The sequence below is a fragment of the Emydura macquarii genome, unplaced genomic scaffold (genome assembly GCF_026122565.2).
Source record: "Emydura macquarii macquarii isolate MOO-44397 ecotype Brisbane River unplaced genomic scaffold, CSIRO-AGI_Emac_v2 contig_3506, whole genome shotgun sequence".
Lineage (NCBI taxonomy): Eukaryota > Metazoa > Chordata > Testudines > Chelidae > Emydura > Emydura macquarii.
In genome coordinates this window covers 3,513,786-3,537,418 of record NW_027133643.1, presented here as the reverse complement: position 1 = coordinate 3,537,418, position 23,633 = coordinate 3,513,786, and the positions used below count along the sequence as shown (strand labels likewise).

At 40.2% G+C, this 23,633-nt stretch overlaps 1 protein-coding gene across 1 annotated transcript in view; it reads left to right on the top strand.

Annotated features, from left to right (window-relative positions):
* The first annotated feature begins 10,097 nt into the window (after positions 1 to 10,097).
* The window catches only part of TTC39A (tetratricopeptide repeat domain 39A), a 78,289-nt gene continuing 64,753 nt past the window's right edge, over positions 10,098 to 23,633 (top strand). The window contains exon 1 of the mRNA XM_067535602.1: positions 10,098 to 10,165. Within this exon, the coding sequence (XP_067391703.1) occupies positions 10,116 to 10,165 (50 nt within the window). The 5' untranslated portion in view covers positions 10,098 to 10,115. The remainder of the gene's footprint in view (positions 10,166 to 23,633) is intronic.

The window sequence follows — 23,633 nt, the reverse complement described above, 5'->3', positions numbered from 1 at the left end:
CCCAATTCTTCACATCAGTCATTTTCTTTTTTCCCACCTTACTTCCTGTTTTGACCTCAGTTTTAAAGTGTATCTTAACCAATCATTTTCTTAAAAATATTACAAGATAACTCTTTAACCAATCCTAACATATTGTAACATAATTCTCTAACCAATCATACCTCACCACCTTAACTGATCCCAATTAGTTATGGGACAGACAGAAACAATCAAAAAATCAGACAAATTATGAGAACAGTGGGTACAATAATGGCCGAACAACACAAAGTGTAGATTCTACAATCAACTACTGACCAGTGTTTAGAAACCAAACAGACATATCAAACAAAGTTTTCTTTAAACATTCTAGGATCTTTCCTTTATCTGGAGGTGTTAGACTGGATCGCCGCCTTAACAGCCTGGTATTACCTTATTTTAATGTAATTTGTTTAGAATGTGTGGATGTGACCACACACTTCCCAGTCTATGGCTGCCTCTGCTGCTTGTTTTTGCTTAGCCACAGTACAAGGCCTCAGACTGTCACAGTGAGAGAAGTCCCATAGACAGGTGGCCTGTGATTTTGATTCTTTGTCTCTGTACCCCTATAACTAGCTAAGTGATAAGAATATACTTAAACAATCATAGGCCTTTACAGGCAGGCCTAAATATCTATATTCTAAGATGGGGGGTAAATCAACTCATCTAGATATTTACCTAGTTTTACAACAGGCTACATAAAAACCACTGGAGAAGTCAATACAAACTAAAATTTCATACAGACAATAACTCGTTTATGCTGCTGTATATACCATACACTGAACTGTAAGTACAGTACAATATTTATATTCCTACTGATTTATTTTATAATTATATGGTAAAAATGAGAAAGTAAGCAATTTTTCAGTAATAGTGTGCTATGACACTTTTTTGTGTTTTTGTCTGATTTTTTTTTAAGCAAATAGATTTTAAGTGAGGTGCAGGTTGGGGGTATGCAAGACACATCAGATTCCTGAAACGGGTACAGTAGTCTGCAAAGGTTGAGAGCCACTGATTTAGAGAGTTAATTTTTTCTTTATTCTCCCATACTACTGAACTCTTACTTTGTTTAATGCTGTCCTTCCACCTGGTGAGCACACCTTGCCTTCAGTGCTGCTGTTCAGAAATTCCTATAGACTCCCTCTGGCTCTTTACGATAAATAGAACACTAAGATTTACTTGTCCCATTCTGAACCTGTCTCCCATAACTGTCAGTGAAACTAGGTTCAAGAAAAAACATTAAAATAAAGTTATCTATCTTCCACCCCACATTCACACCCAAAATATTAAGAAATATACTAAAACCAAAGAGACATGCTAGTCATCTTACCTGACTTGATACCATTGAGTTTTCAATGCCAGCCTCCTTCCCCCACGGTTACTTGATACTGTTTACTGGATTCAAAGAAAACCACAGCATTACTTTCACCTTCAGGGTCAGAAATTCTTATCCAATGCCTGGATAATAATTTGTCACTAGCCAGTTGAGCTTCAGGTGCAATATTCCTGTTTACAGAGAAGTTGCTCCAGCATCAAGAGAACAGTGGTAATAGTGAGCCATTAATACCTAATTTTCCAATAGCTTTGTAGTATCTTATTTAACTTTGATACATGGGATCCCAAAATCACCGTATGGAATGCTCTCACACTTCGGTGACTACTGCCAAATGTTGACAAGCTAAGGGGAGTGAGAAAAATAGCAATGCTTTATAAAAGAATGAACTGGTTTGCAGTGCCTTCACTTTGCATATTGAAAAACTATTTTCATAATTAAAACTCTTTGGAGCTGTATAACCTTGGGATACAGTCTTGTCAGAGCTCTCAAACTAAGGAAAATCAGGCCTTACCAATATTTAGATAGAATTCTACTGTGATCTAATGTGCAACAGGCTAGTGATGGTGATGGCACACTTGTTTGTTCAAGCATGGTGTTGTGGACTGTGCTGTGGGAGTTACTTTCTTGTGGCTAAGGCATAAAACCAATGTCTTCTGACCACTTGTAATGAAACAACAGTTCAGTGTGCTGATCCTACTTCTAGCCAAATTCCAATAATTGTTCTGTCTACTTATGCAGGCAGTGTTTTAAAGTGCTTAGAGCAGAGGACTTGAATACCATAGTCAGTTACCACTGATTCACTGACATTCGCAAGCCACTTTAAATAACTGTATTTCCATTTCCACAATTGCAAAATGATGTTTCCCTCACTCCCCCCCACCCCCTTTGTAAAGCAATTGGAGAGTTATTTAAAGAGAAGTGCTAAAGTACCAGTTACTACTACTACTACCACCTACAGTCTCCTTGTTTTGGTTGTAGGGAAAGAAAAGAAAAAAATATATACACTGTCGTCAAGTGTTGCTGTACACAGTAAGTTGTTAAACAGCTGCTGCATTCCATCCCAGAAGTGGCTGTAATTCAATGGTGAATGAAGAAATTTCTGAATACACAGTTGGTAATGTCAAATGTGCTTTGGGGATAAACGATAATTTATACATGTGATGTAGTCTTATGCCTCCATATAGGTATACGTGCTGTTTGAATAGCCGGCTTTTCCTATCACCAGACCACGATTTCTCATGGCAAATTTTTATCTCCATGTTAAATCTTGAAGAATCTGAATAATGTATTTTCTAGTCTCCTTCCTCAGAGATTTTAGGCAGTAACTGAAATACCAGACAACCTAATTCAGTGCTCAGAATTTGAGCCTCACTGCTGTAACAGACACGTATTTCAAGTGACAGTTTTATTACTAAAATGTTTAAATCGTACTCAAGCACACTGAACAATCGGACTTAGAACAAGGAAGCATGCAATGATTCATGTGCTATTTCCATGTCTCTTGCAACATAGGTAGAAGGGGAGAGCTTAAGTTTGTTTTCAGAAAGACAGTTCTAAGGGAGAAATAGGTGAATGTATACAAGTGTATGAAGTAAGAAATGAGAATTGATTTGTCATCCATTTGAAACAATTACAAGTACCTAATTTTGCAAGTTTGCTTTTTATGATGTGTCATAGTCAGTTGTACAAGTCACTAATAGACAAAAAGGGATACCCATGAACCTAATTCTATAGTTTACCTTCTTAATGAGATAACTGGCACACAGACAAGTTCCATTCATCATCATTGTAATAAAATTGCAGAGTTGTAACACATTGTAATTGTGAAACTCAAGCCCAAATGATAAAACAATAATAACCAGACTTGTCATTTAATAAATCACTAGTCGAACTTGACAATATTTTTTTCACAAATAGATGACCTTACCTGTTTCAAGACTGCAACTCATTCTTTTGGTACAGGCATTATTGGGCCTGGTCTACACTGGAATTTTAGCCAGCAGTGTAATGCACAAGTGCAAACCACTAGTGTATGTGTGATTTACACTTGTGTAACACAACTTATACCGTGTAAATTGTGTACATTAAGGGTTTGCAGCAGTACAGTACACTACTGGCTAATAACGGAGGATAGACAAAGCCTTTCTAATTCTTAAATATTCTGTGTATTCTGAAATTTGTAGAGATGTCAAAGCTTCAAAATTTGGAACTAGATTTCGTACACCCCAAAGTGCAGGGCTGTCTATATGTGAGGTTTTGGGGCTAACCATCTACAAATACTGCCCTTTGCAAAATGTAGGTATTTGAACCCCAAATTAACGGATTTGATTTGGGCTGATCTCCAGTAATTACTGAATAACAGCCTGGGTTAAATTCAAACAAATGATCTAGAGTTCAGAAGACTTTGCATACAATTACCAATTTAATGTTAGAATTTGTCTTATAGAACTTTCTCATTCTCCTTAATAAATTACTAATTTATTTTAAAGTAATCCCTTTACTTCCAAATACTGGAAAAATTTACAGTTACACTGTCTTGTGTGTGTTTGACACTTTAAATGTAATACAGTGTTCAGGAAATTAATTTATTCAGAGTCAGATAATTAATTTTAATGATCAGAAACACTAGTAATGGTGGAACCTAGTCCTGTTAATTGGTCTTATTCAGCTGTCTTGGCAGTACTGAGTTTCTAAAAGGTGCCAAAATAATTTAGAATATGTTAAGATGGTTTTCGATAAAAATGTCCTTCAGGTTACATTCAACTCTCTGGTTGCTGGAAATGTGCTTGCTTAAAGTTACAGGAAGACCTCCTCTTAAGTTATCTATTCCATCTTTCAGTATATGAAAGTACTTTATCTGGTCTAGTTTTACAATTATGCTGGAACATGTGAGCATTTCACAATTCAGAGATGTGTGTATGTAATACATTTGTTTCAAGTTGCATAATTCAGTCTCGGTGTGATGTACATCTGCACGGAAGTGTTTTGCTAAAGATAATTGTTGCTGCTCCCAACACCTCTTAGATTTCTATAAATAACTTGTACTTTAGGATGGGAGTTTTGCCTATGGCAAGACCCCAGAACCAGGTCCAAAATGATCAAATACTTTTTCTTTTCAAACTCCTAAGCCACGTTTTCAAGACAACTCCACCCTGTTTACACCACCTCAGGGCAGGGACACTGTCTAATCCCAGTTCTACACACTACTGAGCATTATCTGTTTTCAACAAATCTCTTTCCACCTACACCACATTCTCGCATCATGTGTCCTGCCTTGTCATCTCCTTCATGCTTCAATTATCTGATTCTATCAGTCATGGGTTTTCCGGGGGGGGGCGGATATCATGCCATATACCCAGTGATTGGTGCAATCATAGTCTTTCTATGCACAGCATCACTTCCTTCCCCCCCTTCAGTTTCCTCCTCAAAATTCATAGTATCCATCAGTACTAATCTCAAAACTATGGATTATCCCTGCAAACCATGGATTATATAATTCTTAGGGCTATACCACATTGAACAACTAGTAGTTATGAACAATTTAAAAATAGCAGTTTTTCTCCTTGCGTTTGCATGTTTTACCCTTCAGTCTCACACACTGAATTGTAGTTTATATTGTTCTAATCAGATTATTCCATATTGCATGGTATTTTTAAAATTAGTTTATAAACACGATTTAATTGTTTGAAACGTGTATGCATTATATTTAGATGTTTCTATGTTGTATGATGAATTGACCCTTACAGTGGGGCAGATGGTCCCACCCCAATGAAGAAATTCTGCAGGAGGAATAAAATGTTAACCAAATACATTAATTTAAAAATTCACATGTAGACTTTTATTTGATAGGATGTGTGTTTGCCGTTATTCATCTTGCCATATTGCTGACACTTAATAGTGACTTACCTTTATAAAAATATTTTATTCATTTATGTTTTGGGTCATTAACAATAAGGCATTACAATTACGTTTTTGTGATACATATAAGTACATATCTTAATACAGCGTTAACAATATTAAGCATTATATATTGACTACATCTTGGTTTCTTTGAAGGGAAGCTAGGAAGGGTTAATAATCATGAAGATGGAGATATTCAAAGGCACAGGGTGCTTAACTTTTGGCCTTCACAACATTCCCCTGGCAATGAGTTCCACAGGTTGGTTGTGCATTATGGGAAGAAGTACTTTCTTTTGTTTGTATTAAACCTTCTGCCTATTAATTTCATTGGGTGACCCCTGTTTTTTGTGTTAAGGGGTAAATAACACTTTCTCCCCACCATTCATGAATTTGTATCCCCCTTAGTCATCTTTTTAAACTTTCCTCTTACAGCTGTTCCATACCCCTTATCATTTTTATTGCCCTACTCTGTACTTTTTCCAATTCAATACATATATTTTTTAGATGGGGCAATTAGAACTGCACGCAGTATTCAAGGTGTGGGAGTACCATGCATTTATATAGAGGCATTATGATATTTACAGTCTGATTATCTATCCTAATGGTTCCTATCATTCTGTTAACTTTTTGACTGCCACTGAACATTGAGCAGATGTTTTCAGAGAACTAACAATGACTCCAAAATCTCACTCTTAAGTGGTAACAGCTAATTTAGATCCCATAATTTGGTATGTATAATTGAGATTATGCTTTCCAGTACCTAGCATTTATCAGCATTGAATTTCATCTGCCATTTTGTTGCTCAGTCACCCAGTTATGTGAGGTCTCTTTGTAACTCTTCACGCTCTTCTTTTGACTTCACTAGGGTGATCATAAATCCTATTTCGGCTGAATCAGTCCCCTTTTTAAGTCCTATCCCAGACATCCCATACTTTTTGGCAAAACTGGGCGTTTGTCCTGTGTGCTCTTGCCAACTGACAATCTTTTCTTTTTTTTTTTTTTTTTTTTTTTGCCAAAACGGGTGGGGCATGCCCCTCTAAGGGGATGCAGAAGAACATTCAGAGTGGACAAACGGCGACACCAAGCAGCACGGGCAAGCAGTGGCTTGGGCCAGCCCCCATATTTTGAGTAATTTTGTATTGTCTGAAACTTTGCCAACTCAATGTTTATCTTTTTTTTTTTCCAGATCACTTGTGAATATGTTGAACAGCACCAGTCTCAGTATAGATCCTTGGGGAACATCACTATTTATCTCCCTTCATTGTGAAAACTGACCATTTATTCCAGCCTTTTGTTTCCTATCTTTTAACCAGTTATTGATCCAGGAGAGGACCTTCCCTCTTATCCTATGAATGCTTACTTTGCTTAAGAGCCTTTGGTGAGGGTCCTTGTCAAAGACTTTCTGAAAGTCCATGTACACTATATCCACATGTTGGTTGTGCCATGCAAAGAATGCTAATTGATTGGTGAGGCATGACTCCCTTTACAAAAGCCGTGTTGACTCTTCCTCCAACATAGTATTAATCTGTGTGTCTGATAAATCTGTTCTTTACTATAGTTTCAACCAATTTGCCTAGTACTGAAGTTAGGCCTACCATCCTGGAATTGGCCTCTGGAACCTTGTTAAAAAATAGACATTATATTAGCTATCTGCCAATAATCTGGGAAGAGGTTGATTTAAGTAATAGGTTACATACCACAGTTAGCAGTTCTGCAATTTCATATTTGAGTTTCTTCAGAACTCTAGGATGAATACCATCTGGTCCTGGTGACTTATTATGGATTAATTTATCAATTTGTTCCAAAACCTCCTCTATCAACACCTCAATCTGGGCAGTTCCTCACATATGTCACCTAAAAGAGACAGTTCAGGTAGGGTCACATCCTCCCCAGTGAAGACTGATTCAAAGAATTCATTTAGCTTTTTCACAATTGCCTTGTCTTCCCTGAGTGCTCCTTTAGCACCTTGATCGTCCAATGGCCACACTGATTGTTTGGCAGACTTCCTGCTTCTGATGTACTTAGAAAAAAATGTGTGCTGTTAGTTTGTGTGTCTTTTGCTAGTCATTCTTCAAATTCTTTTTTGGCTTGCCGAATTATACTTTTAATACTTGACTTGCCAGAGTTTAAGCTCCTTTTTATTTTCCTCGGTAGGATATGATTTCCCGCTAAGCACCTCCTTTGCTCTTTTGTTTACTTGATACTAGAGAAATACCCCAGACTCGGTTTTGAATTCCTGACCTCCATTTTCGAATGAGCAAGAGTCACGCCACCACTGGCAGCTGCAGATCACATGGTACTTCAAAAGTAGGGGAAAGGTCAGCTGAGGTAAACAACCTTGAATTGGCAGGCGAAGGGAAGTGGGGGGAAGGTCAGCAGATCATAACTGAGGTAAACAATAACGGCAGGCAGGCGAAGAGTAGAAGGGGCAGTGAGCATGCATGGACTGTTTGGGATGGTGGCAGTGAGCATGTGCGGTGCGGATCTGACAGAAAGATGTTAGAGGCCTCTAGAAAATTCTGACAGGATAGTAAAGAAGTCTGTGTGTCAGTGGGCAGCCAAGAAAGGAGGAACTGAGAGTTAGGAGCAGAGAGTAAAGCAGCAGCAGAGGGAGCCTTGGCCTGCCACTGGAACAGAGAGAGACAGACTGGGACACGCGGGGAGCAGAGGAGAGGACGGTGAAGTCAGCAGACACAGTAAGCCTGTCAGTTATAATCATTAGTGTGTGCCCGTGCGCCTCACTTCATAAAGATGTATGGGGGTGTGTTGATAGCCAAAGACGTGTATAAAATTTAAATCATAGAAGAATTGCTGTCAGCAGCCGGTGACAGACAGGCCATCTGTAACACTACTGAGAATCATCTCAACTGTGTGTTGCAGTTTGGGGTGCTCTTTAACTTGCTGTAAGGGATTTGTGGTTTTTTGTTGTTGTGTTAGGGATTGTTGTTCGCACCCATAAAAAGGTGCCTTGTTTGGAAAGAATACTGTTTGTGTCTACCTCTCACGGAAGGTGGCATTCCTGGTCATGATAACCTCAGCAAGGATGGTGTCTGAGCTCAAGGCTCTGACAGCCGAACCTCCATATATGATGTTCCAAGAGGACAAGATCCAGTTGTGGCCTCATCCGGCCTGCCTCCCTGAGGAGGTATCCCAGCCGAACCAGGACATCTTCCTTCTAGTGTTCTTCCCTAAGCTGCACACCAATAGCAGGAAACAGTCTCCATTCGCCAGATGTCAGGCGGGCACTGGCTTTCTACATTGAAAGGACAAGACCATTTTGTAAATCAAACCAACTCTTTGTCGCAGTAGCGGACAGAATGAAGGGTCTCTCCGTGCCGTCCCAGAGGATTTCATTGTGGATCTCGTCCTGCATTAGGACTTGCTATGACCTGGTAAAGGTGCCAGCCCTGGCACTGGCAGTGCACTCCACAAGGGTGCAGGCCTCCTCAGCAGCATTCCTGGCACATGTCCCTACACAGGAGATGTTCATGGCCCCGACATGGTCATTGATCTACACGTTCACCTCGCATCATGCCATCACCCAGCAGGTCAGGGATGATCCAGGATTCGGCAGAGCGGTGCTTCAATCAGCGATTCTGTCAGCTCCTCCTCTTATGGTCAGCTTGAGAGTCACCTAGTTGGAATTGACATGAGCAAGTCCTCGAAGAAAAAACGATTACCTACCTTTTTGTAACTGTTGTTCTTCAAGATGTGTTGCTCATGTCCATTGCAAGACCCACCTTCCCCTCTGTCAGAGCCAGCCGGCAGGAAGGAACTGAGGAGGTGGCGGCTTGGTGGGGCCCTATGTACTGCTCCATGGGGGTGTAACTCCAGGGCGCACCTGCACTGACCTGACTGGTACCGCTAGGGGAAAAGCCTTCTGCTGAGACTGCAGGCAGCACGGGCACACCTAGCTGGAATCGACACCTCTCAAAGAACAGCCGTTATGAAAAGGGAGGGAACCGTTTTTTACTACTTGTAAATGAAGAGGGAGAAATAAAATCCAGAGAGGCACCGATTCATCGATGCACAGAAATTTATTCTTCTGCCACCGAGATTGGGATTGAATGGGCCTGCGCTCTGAATGTTAGCGGGGTGATGGAATTAAACAGCGAGGGAGCCAGAACCCTACAGCCCGAGAACTAAAATCTAGCAAGAACGTTTAATTCTGTATTATTCATTTGGCACCAGCCTGCACCTAAATATTGCACTGTGCGGGTGAAGGCCACAGGCTGTACTCTGGTGGTGTTACCATCAGCTGGGCTTCCCTTCACAGGGCAGGACAGCTCTCCGCCCTGACGGGGTCCCCCTGGGCCAGCCTTGTGCAGCTGGGGCTGTTTTCTGACTTGATGTCTGTGGGCCGAATGCAAACCTTGGAGAAAACACAGACACACACACACACACAAGGAATCCAAACCTTGGAGAAATGCAAACCTTGGAGAAAACACAGACACACACACACACAAGGAATCCAAACCTTGAAGAAATGCAAACCTTGGAGAAAACACAGACACACACACACACACACACAGAGACACACACACACACAAGGAATGCAAACCTTGGAGAAACGCAAACACACACAAGGAATCCGGGCCCTCTTAAGACCCGGCGGTGCGAAGTGCTGCACGGTGCAGCAGAAGCCGCCGGTCACCTGTGGGAGCGGCTGCTCCAGGCTCTGCAGCCCCGGCCCTGCCCAGGGGAGAGCCCAGCCTGAGGCCACCGCCTGCTTTCGGCTGGTTGGTTCCCAGCATGAGACGGCCGCTGCCACCCGCGCCGGGGAACAGCAGCATGCGCCCCAGCCGCCGCCGCCTCCTGCGGGGAAGAGCCGGAGCGCGAGCCGCCAGCGCCTGCCGCTGCCCCCATGGACGGCCCAGCTGCCCGGAGCTCCAGCTGCAGGAAAAGTGACCCCAGGTCAGGGCCGTGGCGGGGACCCCCTGCCCTGGCGTGGCAGAGGCGCGCGGCTGGGCCGGGAGAGCTGGGGACGCGTAGGGTCCGGGGGGTCCCCTGGAGTCAGGCAAAGCAAGTCTGGACTCCAGGCCGGGGTGGGGAGCGGGGACTGGTTGCTGGGCTTGTTCCGGACGAACACGGGAGTATTCACCATCCCCAGGCAGCTGCTATCCCCCTCAGTGCACGGAAACACCCGGTGCTGCCTGGGCAGAAAGACACGAGCCCGGCCGGAAAGTTTGGAAGCGTTTTTCAGTATTGATCTGCAAACCATTGCAATGAAAGTGTCGCCTAGTGGCACCTGCGGCCCCTTCCAAGTTTGTGGAGGAAGCCAGTGCAGTAGAGTCATTTAATGTTGACGGTCATTGTGATGCTGTGTTAATGTCAGGTGAAAAGGAGACTGTGTTTGCTGGATGAACAATCCTTGTTTATACCCCATTGGTGCAGTAATCTTGTATTTTGACATATAGCAAAAGAATGTCATATAGTTGAAGACAGATAGGAGGTCACGTGTTTTCTGCTCTTGAGCTGTCCTGAGATGCCATCAGTTTAAATAATAATAAATAAAAAGTCTGTGGGATGAGGAGTCCCTCTTTTGGGCTAATAAGGAAATCAGGCTCATGTGTTCTTTCAATTGTTTTAACTCCGTTTATGAACTCTGATGCCTTTTAAGCAGTTGTGATGTAACTGTTACAGCAGGGACATGGGAGTCAGATCCTGGGTTTTATTTCCAATTTACACACTGATCTGTGTGAAATTTTGCTCAAGTAATTTAATATTTCTGTTCTTCACTCTCCCGGTCTGTAAAAGGTGCTATATCAGCACAAAGTATTTGTCATCGTTTTTTGTTTTGCTCTGATGCAGTTTTTCTGCTTAGACTATGCAAATAAAATACTTAGCTCCTGGTCCTGCAACAGTTAAATGCAAATTTAACTTGACTCTGGAATAGTATAACTGAAGTCTGTGGTACTACTCACATACAGGACTGTTTGTAGGATCCAGGCCTTATTCTGGAGCTTCTGTTTGAGAAGCTTTGTGTCATACCATAGTAGAAAGTGCAAAGTTTAATATTTTACCTCATCCTTTTTTTTTTTTTTTTTTTTTTTTAAAGTCCATTTTGTGTTGCAGGAGGTAAGACTCACCTATCCCACATGCACACTTCTAAAACTGGTAAACTTCTATAGTGCGCATGTGTGTGCACACTTTGATTAACAAGTGAATCAGTGTTTAAATGATTAGCTAGGAATTGTCCCCCTGGGGTGGCATTTTATATGCTAACTTTTAGGCTAGAGCACATCTTATTTACCTTTCCATTTAAGATGAAGATTCTTAAAATAAACAATCTGTTACATTGACTTTGATCATATAACAGATTTAAAGCTACTGTTCTGTGAATGGGCAGTGTACTTCATCTGTCCTTCAGCAGACAAGGAAGACCTTTACTAATCAAAGATCAGTCTGGGGTACATAATAGCTTAGAATCTGATGTTTTATAAAGTAGTTTCAAAGTATATCTACAGAATTGAACTTTTTTTTCTCTTTCCACACATGAGTAACTTGCAGTGGGCTTAATATGTGCAAACTGAGGAGAGAAATAACTTCAATACAAGGTTTAAATTGATCTAGAAAAACCATGGCAGAAAGCATTTCCTGGATTTTAGAGCATAAGTATTGAGGGCTCTCAATCTGTGATAGAACTTCCATTAACATCTGTCAGAGTTGTTGGCGAGGATCAAGGAAAGTGGTATGTGGCACTTAGAGCAGTGAAGCTGCTGAGTAATTAGCAAATCTACACTCCCTATAGAATCAACCTTAGGAGCCAAAACATTGAGCGTTCTAATGCTATAACAGCTTTACACAATTCTGCTGGCATACTCTACTGGGACACAACTTTTTCTAACAGGCTAGTAAAATATCGTGGATTTTTTTTCATTCTTAAGGTAGATGACTAGATTTTATGCCTGGGCTAATACATTTTCATGATGGTATTGCAAGGCTGCTGTATAATGAAGATTGATTAATATGGTAGTGGTTCAATGTGGTTGTGACCACATTACACTGGCATTTGCTGGAGAGTGAGTTTTGGGCACAAGAAGGAATGGTTACAAATTTATTCAGAAGCATCAGATAATTTTGTTTAAATTTTGGGAGACAAGGAAAGGTGTGCCAGATATCACACTGACTCAGCTGCTGAAGCTTTCAGTACACCCAGCATACTGAATTCTTGTTTCCATTCTCTAGCTACCGGATCTAACTTTCATAGTCTGATCTAACATATATTGCAAGGTACTTTTAAGTACCCTGATTACTTGGATTTTCATACTGTGAGTAATTGAAAATTATAATGTATTGTGTCTCAGTTCAGGGCAATTGCACCTTTATTCCATCTCTGGGTTTCAGCAAGGGCACCCACTTTTAGGTTTCTTGCTCCCCATCCAATACCAGTAGCATGCCAGCAAGAGAAAGATAAAAAGAAGTGCAGGTCCTCTACTTAGCAGGGAAAAAAGCCTAATTAGTAATAATGGACAACATAAGAAGGCTGAGGTATTTAATGCCTATTTTGCTTCAGTCTTCACTGAAAAAGATAATTGTGACTAGATACTTAATCCAATTTATGATAACAACAAAGGGGATGGCTCACAAGCCAAAACAGAGAAAGAACTAAATATTATTTAACCTGTTAAGTTAGATGTGTTCAAGTCAGCAGGGCCTGATGAAATTCATCTTTGTGTACTTAAGGAACTAGCTGAAGCAATCTCAGAACTGTTAGCAATTATCTTTGAGAACCCATGGAAGATAGGTGAGGTCCCAGAGGACTGGAGAAGTCCAAACATATGGTACCTATCTTTAAAAAGAGGAACAAAGAGGAGCTGGGGAACTATAGACCAGTCAGCCTAACTTTGATACTTGGAAAGATTCTTGAACAAATTATTGAACAATCAAATTGCAAGTGCCTAAAGGATAATAGGGTTATAAGGAATAGCCAGCATGGATTTGTCAAGAACAAATCATACCGAACCAATCTAACTTCCTACTTAGATGGAGTTACTGGTCTCAAGGTAAGGAGGGAAACTGTAGATGTGCTAAATCTAGATTTTAATATGGCTTTTGACTTAGCCTCACGTGACATTCTCATAAGCAAACTAGAGAAATGTAGTCTAGAATAAATTACCATCAGGTGGGTGCACAACTAGTTGAAAAACCATACTCAAAGAGTAATTATCAATGGATCATTGTCAGAATGGGGGAATGCATCCAGGGAGGTCCCTCAGACGTCTGTCCAGGATCTGAGACTACTCAATGTTTTCATTAATGACTTGGTTAATGAAGTGGAGAATATGTTTATAAATTTGCAGAAGACACCAAGATGGGAGGGATTGCTAACACTTTGGAGAACAAGGTTAGAATTCAAAACAACCTTGACAAATTGGAGAAATGGTCTGAATTCAACTAAATGCAATTCAATAAAGGCAAGTGCAGAGTACTACATTTAGGAAGGAAAAATCAAACGCACGACTACAAAATGGGAAATAACTGGCCAGGTGGGTAGTACTGCTGAAAAGGATCTGGGGGTTACAGTGAATCACAAATTGAATAAGTCAACAATGTGATGCACTGTGAGAGAGGCTTGTCATTCTGGGATGTATTACACAGGAAGTAGACGTGCTGTCCTATTCGGCAGTGGTGAGGCCTCAACTGGAGTACTGTGTCCAACTCTGGGTGCCACGCTTCAGGAAAGATGTGGACAAACTGAAGCAAGTCCAGAGGAGAGCACCAACCATGATAAAAGATTTAGAAAACCTGACTTAGGAGGAATGGCTAAAAACTAAGTATATTTAATCTTGAGAAAAGAAGATGGAGGGGGCAAGGGCTAATAAGTTTTCAAATATGTTAACGGCTGTTATAAAGAGGACAGTGATCAATTGTTCTCTATCTCCACTGAAGATAGGACAAGAAGTAATGGGCTTACTCTGTCGCAAGGGAGATTTAGGTTAAATATCAGGAAAAACTTTCTGACTAAGGATATTTAAGCACTGGAATAGACTTCCAAAGGAGGTTCGGGAATCCCTGTCACTGGAGGTTTTTAAGAACAGGTTACACAAACACCAGTCAGGGATGGTTTAGGCATACTTGGTCCTGCCTCAGCATAAAGTGCTGGCTTAGATGACCTCTCAAGGTTCCTTCCAGCTCTACATTTCTGTGATTTAAAAAAAAAACACACAAACCCCCACAAAACTGGTTAAAGGCACAGGCAGTCGTTCTCAGGGTGTCAGAATATTTTGTATTATTCTTATTTATTTGTATTAGTGCTGGAGAGGTGCACAGCACTGTAGTGCAACAGATACACAATTAATATTTTGTTTCTTTCCAATAAATCTGATTTCTTAGCAATTTATTTTGAAAATTATTTGTGCAAATTTAACTAAAAGGGAATTAAAAACATGCTGTTCAAAAGAGAACTACAAGAAATCGCAACTAATTGTGACAAAACACACAAACTCCAAAAGAATAAATATTAAAAATTAACATCAATGTAAACCAAATATTACAAATGCACCTGTAAGAAATGTACCTTATCTATGTTCTGGTCAACTAATCAATATTTGTTTAGAGGTTTTCTAACAATAAGTTATTTAATTAGGTCTGTGCTTGTAAATCCCAGTAATTTTACATATATTCTTATAATAAAAACACTACAGTGCTATGAGCTGATTCTGCATTCTTTACACAGATGAATTCCCATTGACTTCAGTGGTAGTTTTGCCTGCTCAAAGATTGCATCTTTCTAGTGAAAAAGGCCATTGTTGGTTTGAATTAAAGGAAGAAAGAGGTGTTTGAATTTGTTAATCATTACTGCTGAGTGAATGATTTACAATGAATAATTTACCCAACATTTTAGCCTCTTCCTCCTCACAGAATATCCATGAGCAGATTATAATTTTCTGGAATGAATTCATTTTCTAACAGCGTTTGGGGTGGATTTGTTTTCTGTGCATTGATCTTAAACGGTTTGCTGCAAGTATCTGATAAATGAGCTGTTGCTGTCTTGTGATTGGTCAGATAAGTCGCATGGTATTTTCTTTTCCCTGACTGGATGAGCATGCAAGCATTTCTGATGGGAATAGTCACCGTTGTATAATTTTGTGAACATTCATGCCAATAAATCACAATTGTTCAAATTTTCACGGAAAGGAAACACAAGTGGCATGAGTATTGTTGAAGCAAAGCTATTTAGAAGTTAGTGAATGTATTATTCTTTCTAGTGCTTGTCCAGATGTGTCAAACAGAATGCAAATTAGACCATATTCAGTGTAAATAAATCAGTGGCAGAACCTGGATTAGAACCCAGGTCTCAGAGCGCCCAACATAGCATCCTGTCCACTGACTCACAGTGCTACATCTCCTTGTTTTATTTATCCAAATATCCCATGCACAGGTAGGTCAGAAACCTGAGAAAAATCTTTTAGCGGAGTGCTATAATATTGCTCAGATCTTATAAGTTTGAAAATGGATATGGTAAGATTTAGAATAGCATGTACTTCATAGAACAGCTGGCAAAGGGTCCAAATAGATTATTATCCAAGTGGTGACAAAGCTTTTTCTAAATGCAAGAAGAAACTTATCACACTTATGTCTTCAGTACAGTAGATGTGAGGAACATGGGTATCAAATCCTTTCATGTTGCCATATTATTATTTATTATAATTTATTTGTATTATCATAGCCCCTAGAAGCTCTAGTCATGTACCAAAACCCCATTGTGCTAGGTGCTGTACAAAACACAGAACAAAAGGATGTATGAAATGTGGGGTCGGGTATTGCCAGTTTTCTATACAGAACCAGAAGGGATATTGCTGTCCTGTGGATGTAGTAAATGTTCAACAGATGTTGACAGGAACCGGATATGTCAAAAATTATTTTGGTTTATATGTTATTTCTTGAATTATTTATAAACTTCAGAACTGGCTGAAAACTGAAAGACAGTATTTTTTATAAAATATGTTGTGGAGGCTGATTTTTCATTCTTTCCTTTTGGTGGTCATGAGATGGCCATTCATACTAGGTTATTTCTGATCAGACTCCACTTTCTGAGTGTTTGTAAAATAGAAAAGAGACTCTTCCCATGTGACTGAAAATCATTATGTATTTAGGAAAGAAAAAGCCAGTCTCTGATTCATATTGTGTTTATGGCACTACAGTATTACTCAAAGAAGTGAGCCATTTAAAACAAATCTTTAAATGGAAGAGATGTGCCCTGATATCCCCTATATTGTCTGTGATTGCCTAGCATTATTGTGCTAGCGGACAGTATTATTGACAGTGATGGTCATATATGGGGTAGTATTTCTGAGAATTATGTAGTGGAGGGGGAGCCGTAGGATCATTGATTGCACATGCAGTCTTTAGTGGCTTGGATGTCAAAACAAAACACAACAGTTCTGTTTTACAGTGGGGTTGTTGCAATCAATCCATTTTTGCTTAAAGTCCATACCAAAATTCTTAAAGGAAACCTGCACCCTTTGGTGGAGTGCACTTTGTTTTGGGAAAAACCATTTCTCAGCATCGATGAACTGTTAACTACAATTGAAAATAAGTGTCCTTTTAAAATTGCATTGGTCATTTCTGAGCCTACTGCTAGCTCTGCTCTATTGCTGAGTCTCTACAACAGCAGGAGAAACCAAGATTGCAACAGTATAATGTTCAGGGCTCAGTTGTCATGTAAGTAGGGCACTTCCTGGCAGCTAGCGAAGGGAATTTATCAAGCGTAATAACTGCTGAGGAAATCATGTTAAGAGCTAGTTTTTTTTTCCAAACAATGCTAAGATTTGTGCTAGCTCAAACTAGTCCTTTCTCCCAGTGCCCAGGAGTTTTATGCCACTTTGAATTGTACATAGACATTCTCCTGGGAAAATATAAAGCTACATGTGCTACACTGACATAGGTGAAACTTAGTTTAAGGAGAAGAAAGGCCCTAAACAATATGCAGACCAACCCACTCAAAACCAAAGAGTTGGTGGTGGGAGTTGCATTTTAACTAGTCTACAAAATATGCAACAGTAAAACATCTGAGGTGAAATTCTGGCTCCATTGAAGTCAGTGGCTAAACTCTCATTGGTTTCAGTGGAGTCAGGACGTCACCCCTGCTGTATGCCAAAGACAACTTCCATTGTGAGGCATAATAAGTATGTTTTGGTGGGACTACTCAGCAACACAAGTTGGCTGTGATGTATTCAGAGCTGCAACAGTTGAGCTTAAAACCAAATGACTGTTCTAAAACCATATTGTTATTTGTTTAATGTATATATTATGGCAGCGTGGTGGGAGCGAAGTCCTATTTAGGCCAGACAGAAGCCTGGTGTGGATTTTAAGAGTCTGCTCTGATAACATTTAACAGCATAAGCATAAGTAGAATTGTGTCCAGGGAAGAAATTGCAGAATAATCCGTTTCTTATACAGGCGCAACTCTAAACATGACGAGTGATTGTTTGTGGGAACAAGAAAAGATAAAGTAGTTCAAACTGGTCTTTTCTAGGTTTTTAGTTAACTGAACTTAGAGTGACCGAGGAGAAAAGTTAAGATGGAAATGAGAGACAAGTTTGTATTTGTAAGAAATGCTAATAAAAAGTTATAACGAAAGGCAGGTCTACACTTAAAAAGCTGCAGCAGCACAGCTGCACTGCTGAAGCACTTTAGTGAAGACACTACTACACCAATGGGGGAGCTTCTCTCATTGGCATAGTTAATCCACCTCTGTGACAGGCAGTAACTGTTGACGGGAGAAGCTCTCTCATCAATATAGCACTGTGTACATAGGGAGTTAGGTTGGTATAACTGCGTCATTCAGGGATATGGATTTCTCACACCCATGACATACCGATGTAAGTTGGTAGCATAGACCTGGCCTAAGTTCATGTAACAAAGGGAGATTGAAGCTGTATTGTCCGGTGCTGGAGGTGACTCTGATGAGATCATTCTGATGAGCTTCCCTCTTGTGAATAATTGATCACTACTCCAAGTCTTTTGCCTTAATAATATGTGTTACAGCCCATCTGCTCAGTAAGTGAACCTCAGTCTAACAGTGTAGAGAGGCTGCAGTCAGGATTGGGGCCCTGTTGCGCTGGTGCCCGGCAAACACGTAGGCAGAGAGGGTCCCTCCCACAGCATTATTGATAGGATTAGTGTTAGAGTATAATTTCAGTATCTCCTTATTCAGGATTTCCTAGCCCAAATACCCAGCCTAACCAACTGGATTGTGTCCTACGGAGTTTCTTTGTGGGTAAGTAATCCCTCTCCCAGCCATTGTGCTCTGCCACTGGTGTGTGTGTCTTGCACTGTATGCGCAAATGGCCAAGACCTCTTCATTTCCAGTGACTTAGTGCCCCCGCAGCATCATCCTAGGGTATTAATTCAATACTGACTTGGATAGAAACTGAAACACCGGTATTCCCTGAAGGTCTCCCATCCAAATGCCCACATAACCCAACCTTGCTCAGTTGGAGATCAGACTAGATCTGGAACTGCAGGATCACTGGATAAACATCATCTAACTGTCTATCTTGTAATATATTTCCTCCAATTAAGCTATTCAGGCCTCAAACCTAAATAGACTTCTGCAGATACTGTGGATTTATAGTAAAGCTTGATGCAGCTGTCTAAAATGTAAAGCACCTGCCCGCATGTATATAAGGGCTAAAATGATGGAGAGAGTATGTTTTATATGTTAGTATCTGAACTAATTTAACCTGCTTTTATTTAATCATTTTAATACTTCTACAAGTTTTGGAGGTAATATTGAAGAAACCACCATAAAGACTGGTAGGCCCAAATTAGGCCTATTCTTTTGTCTGCTTGCAGAGGTAATATAATTCTTGGGGTTAAATCCTGGCCCTGTCAAAATGACCTTCTGTGCTTAATTTTTCAAAATATAAGTGTCAAGTTTTTTTTTAATTGAGAGAGGAAGAAAGAAAAAAAAAAAAAAAAAAACCAGTGCTAGTGCCCCAGGATGAAACAGTAATTTTGCAATAACAAATAAGTATGTGTACAGCATAGCACTAGTAGCAACCTTACAATAATGAACCAGTCTGTACCATACACACAATGGAAAGAAGAAATATCTGTAAAGAAACCAATTTCCTTTTTCGGAAAGAGTGACTTTTAATTTTTAATAACAAAAAGGTACCTTGATTCTGTTTCTAAAAGTGTTTTACCTTTTATAAAAATATTGGAGGGCTAATAATTAAAACTGTTTTCTATGTTGCACCTGTGGACAGTACTGCTATAGGCACACAGAAGTTGATATTTAAACAAAAAGAGCCCAATCAAACCATGTACTAAGCACATTTGCAGAGGTGCTGAATGTTCTCAATTCCCACTGAAGTCAATGGGAAGAGAGGGTGCTCAGTACGTCGCAGGGTGTATTATAATTATTTTTATAAAGCAACCCTGCTTTATATGGCAGGCTATGATGGTTTCATAAATAAATAATAAAACAATGTAATTGTCCTTCTAAAACCTGCAAACAGATAGCGCAAACTAGGAAGAGAATTCTAGGAGAGAAGGGCAGGAGGTCCTAAATATGAAGGTACTGGTGCTTTTAACTAAAATAAACCAGCCTTAAAAAGAAAAAAGGGGCTTATGATGTCTGAAAGGACTGGAAGGATTGAGACAGCTGTCTAGAAAGCAAATTGCATTCCCTAGGGACTAGCTCAGCAAAGGTACTGCTGTCTATGGCAGTGGAATTCATAAAAGGCAGGTGGTTTTAAAGCACAGATAATTGCTAAGTCAAGGCTAGAGGAAGAAATGTCAGAAACAGCAAGAGCCTTCACCATACAGGACTTTGAAGACCAACCAGGTCAACTTAAAGTCAGTTAGTTAGAAACTTTATAGGTAGCTAGTTAAAAGGATGCATAATCTTGTCTCAGTAGCTCAAACCAGTGAGCAAAGGTGCTGTTTAATTCTGATTAAGCTGTATCTTATAGCTGACTTCTGCTGGGAGGAATTAAAATAATTGTGCCTCGTATTACAGGCATGTATGACTGTTGTGATCTTGTTACACAATTAATAAGGGTGCATCCTCCACTGTCACTGTTGTACCACACTCTTAACACAGATTTCCCTATGATGGGAGTGGTGGCAAAAGTACCACAAATTTTAACCAGGCACACTAGCTATTATGTAATAATTCATGCCTACTTTGTTGCCACAACACTTTGGATGTGAATTATTACATATTAATTAAAGCCCTCAAGTATACTATTGAAATTCTCACGTCTGTGAATAATTAGTGTGTGTATATGGACGCACATGTGTTTTTAAGACTAAACTAAACAATACATGAAAAATGGCAGTGCTACATTGGACTGGATGAGTTAATGGGACTTTTCACTCTCTTATGATTCCATAGTCCTCTGCTCAGCTTTCATGCTTTCTGATGCTCTCAGCCATTCATTCCCTAGAATTTGCCTGATGATCTGTATCCCTCCTATCACTCCCTCATAACTCTGTACTTTTCACTGTGCTGGAGGCTTGCCATAATTGGATAAATGGAACATGTACTTATCCAGGGTAGGCAAATAGTAAAATATTGACTGGCATAGTTGAGGAAATATTGTGTTCTAGAAGGACTCTTTCAGATAATGAACCAGTTCTTAAGAACAGATCTTGTTAACATCTCTCCTATTCAGACACATCTGGTCCATGGTAAGGAAAAAGTATCCGTCCTCCCAAACTAGATCTCTCCCATTCCCTGAGGCAACTAGAGTGCTTTGTTACCTAAAGAAGTAATAATAAGGAAGTATTTTAGCAGTATTTAAGTATTTAAGCAATAGTGAGGAAGTATTTAAGCAATAAAAATAAACATTCTTTATTTTCTGCTTGACTCAATTCCTTCACTTGGGCGGTTAAGTTTTCCAAAGACTTGAGACCCAGTCTGCCCTTTCATGGGTCCAATTTGGCCAAATATTCAGAGGCACCCAGTAGAGCTCTGTTTGGAAAGTCTGATGCAAATACAATGTGATCTTTCTAGGATGGCAAAACTACCCTGGTCTCAGTTCTGCATTCCTCAGCATTGTACTTGCAAACAGCTTTGCAGACCACCAGAGTGCTGCCATGAGGCATTGAATGAGAACCCCCACTGTATCCATACAAACATGGGTCCCAACTGCAGCACTAGAATGGTTTCCTCTGGCTTATCTGTGGTACATCTGTTATGCATCCCAGTACTCGGTGCTGGGGTTAAGTGTGGCTTCAAAGATTTGTGTTATGCATCTATCTCAACCCCTACTTCTGTTGCATTTTGTATCGTATCTCTAGGTAGCGGGGAGGTTTAAAGTGATCATAAACACCTTTCTAAAAAAGAAGTTAGAAGATTAACATTTCAGTATAATTGCCTGCTAAATATGGAAATATAGTGGTGACATGCATCCAAAGATCTCAGAGGACTTGGCAAACATTAGAGGACCTCTGTCTCCCAGGAAAGGCTTTGTAAAAGGCTATAGTTCTCCCTGGGAGGACAGCAGCGAGAATGAAGCAGCAGGAGGCATTAGGAGAGGAAGGAGGTCCAGTGTTAAGGTGTTAGCTTTAGACTTGGGAGACCCAGATTCAATTCCTAGCGCCACCACAAGGTTTCCTGAATGACTTTGGGCAAGGGTAGTCTCTGTGTTTCAGTTCCTCAGCTGTACAATGGGAACAACGGCACTTTGCTGCTTCACAGGGTGTTGTGAGAATAAATACATTAAAGATTGAGGTGCTCAGATATTGTGATAACGGGGGCCCCAAATGTGCCTAAAATAAAATAGATTTTCAAAAATTACCTCAGGAGTTATGTTTTAGACTGTGGAAATTTTCTCTGTTCTGTTTTTTAGAGGGGTCTGGATTATTTGCATGGAACGTTAGCTGGAATTGGACCTGAGAGTAGGAATGGGAAGAAAGAGGGGCAAGAGGCAGAAAAATGGGGAATTAATTTGAATTCTTTTGATAGATCAGATATAGTCATATATACATTAGAAAGGATAGGTTTATTAGAGCAGAAAGCAGAACATTAGTGGAAGACTTTAGATATATACACACACAGTATGAAAATATGTGTTTTGGGGGTGGGTTGTTTTTTGTTTGGCTGCTTGGTTTTTTTTTTTTTGTTTAAAATAGGAAAGGATCAGGAAAAGACTGTGACAGGTAGGGAGATTTTTTTAAATTGCATTTTGTGTAAAGTTTACATACTAGCCAGCAATCAAAGGGCTAGTGGCCATAAATAAACAACTGAAATGCAAATAGGCAAGAAAAGCCAAAGGTAAATATATGCATGCTACAAGTTTGTGCCTCTCATAACCCTGACCACTTAGCTTGTATGTTATATCCTTTGTCATCTTTTTGGGGCCCACCTCTACAAACGGCTACTACCCTGTTTATCTTTACTACTGTGCGTAATCTCACAATGGGTCTGTGTGGGAGCAAAGAGATGCCAACTATTAACTGTTTCCAGAACTGGGCCATTAGATTGTAAGATCTTCAAGGCAGTTGCTGTTTTCCTATATACTTATACTGTGGGTAGCACATTGGGACTCTAATAGTTATTTGTATTACCATAATAAATTACTCTTCTCATCTGCAAAATGGGGAGAATAGTTACCTACTTCACAGTGCTGATGTAAAAACAGGCATAGAAAGGTGCAGCAACGAACTCAAGGATTTGCAGTGAGTCAGTGGAAGAAGAATCCTGGCACCCAGCTCCATGCACCAAACACCAGATGGAAGAAACTCATCCTCTTGTATATATTGGCTTTAAAGCTTTAATGGGTGGTTGATTTCTTATTTGTATTACAAGAAGTTTCTGCAGTGTGCTAGATGCTGGTCCATACATATACAGGGCCCCATTTTAACCCCGCCCCCCAGTGCCGCAGTCCCTGGTAGATTGTTTCTGCCCCTATTGGCTGGAGTCTGTAACTGAATGAGCAATACCTAGCCCTGCAGAGGGCATGATTCCCAAATCACTCATACATAGCACAGTATATTAGAACTGAACGACTGAAACTGCCTTCGTTTGATCATAATGACCAATCCCTGAATACACTACACTGGGCAGGCAGGCAGACCCTGCCCTGCCCTGCCCTACACTCAGTGTGACTGTCATTCTGAGCTGGTTAAGTGGTGGTGAGTGCTTGCTGCTGCTAGATGTCTTTTGGTAATGGCTGCTGCTGATTTCCACACTCCCTGTACAGTGCAACTGACCATGTCGAAAGACACCGGAGACTTATTTGAAGGGTAAGTACGGATATACAGTTATTTACATTTGGATTTGAGGCAGTGTTGATTTTATATCTGAGATAAGGTAGTAGAAGAAACAGTGCAACCCACTGAAGCATGACTAATCAGTTTTAAAAAATGTTCAGTGTTCTCTAAAGTATTTCTTTGAACTACTGTGTTAACAGACTAGGAT